The sequence below is a fragment of the Octopus bimaculoides genome, chromosome 2 (genome assembly GCF_001194135.2).
Source record: "Octopus bimaculoides isolate UCB-OBI-ISO-001 chromosome 2, ASM119413v2, whole genome shotgun sequence".
Taxonomy (NCBI): Eukaryota; Metazoa; Mollusca; class Cephalopoda; order Octopoda; family Octopodidae; genus Octopus; species Octopus bimaculoides.
Window position 1 is genome coordinate 7,759,217 of NC_068982.1, and position 1,332 is coordinate 7,760,548.

The 1,332-nt window shown below is 38.8% G+C and overlaps 1 protein-coding gene across 1 annotated transcript in view; it reads right to left on the bottom strand.

Moving 5' to 3' along the window:
* The window catches only part of LOC106867630 (uncharacterized), an 11,213-nt gene that overhangs the window by 822 nt on the left and 9,059 nt on the right, over positions 1–1,332 (bottom strand). The window contains exon 5 of the mRNA XM_052965947.1: positions 11–328. Coding sequence (XP_052821907.1) covers positions 11–328 — 318 coding nt within the window. The remainder of the gene's footprint in view (positions 1–10; positions 329–1,332) is intronic.

Here is a 1,332-nt window from a genome sequence, read left to right on the forward strand (position 1 = left end):
GGTACAGCACTTGTTGTAGTTGGGGCAGTGGCGGTGGATGGTACAGCACTTGTCATTGGGGCAGTGGTGGTAGATTTTACAGTAGTTGTTGTAGTTGGGGCAGTGGTGGTGGATGGTACAGCACTTGTAGTTGGGGCAATGGTGGTAGATTTTACAGTAGTTTTTGTAGTTGGGGCAGCTGTGGTGGATGGTACAGTACTTGTAGTTGGGGCAATGGTGGTAGATTTTGAAGCACTTGTAGTAGTTAAAGCTGTGGTGGTGGATGGTACAGTGGTTGTCTTGGATGATATCGTACTTCTTGTCGCTTTTGTAGAACTTATCAATGAAGCTGGAGAAACATTGAAAATAGATGAATCTAAAGAAACTATATCAAAATTTATGTTCATTTCAATAAAATAATTTTACAATTTTACAACTGAATATTATTATCTTCAAAACTTTGTCAAATATAAACAAAGATATGATTATTTACATTTATAGTGCTGAACGGATATCATATATACTTGAATTGGTAAGAATAATTTCTAAACTGCATAGCTAAGAGCATCCAGAAATTCCGAAATGGTATACAGTAATCCCTCGACTATTATGGGTGTTATATTCCAAAAACCCCTGCGATAGGTGAAAATCCATGAAGTAGAAATAGTACTGTACTGTACATTTTTTTTAGTTATTTTTATAATTTGTATATACACACACATATATATAAAGTCAGACAGTTGCAGCCAATGGAGAATTATCTAGGGAAACGCAAATATTGAACTGTGTTCCCCAAGAAACTGTCGTGGAGCCACTACTGTTCATAGTAGCCCTTCTGGACATGCCCACGCTCACTCGGACAGCTACTGTCACTGGCTACGCTGATGACACAAAACTATCTCAGGCAATAAAGAATCCTGATGATATCATAAGCCTGCAGAATGACCTAAATGCAATATACAAGTGGGCAGAGCAAAATAATATGCAGTTCAATGCAAAAAATTTCAAGTACTGCGCTACAAAGCCACGAGTGCCCCCAACTGGCATACACAGGACCTGGAGGTACTGCAATCCCAGAACCACAAACAGTGAGAGACCTAGGCATCAGCATGTGTAGTGATGCATCATTTCACATGCACATTGTGAAGTTGACAGCAAAGTGCAGACAACTGGCAGGGTGGATACTGAGGATACTGTGTATGTATGTATGTGTGTACATACATACATACGTACGTACATACATACATACATACATACGTACGTACATACGTACGTACATACATACATACATACACACATACACACATACATACATACACACATACATACATACATACATACACACACACATAC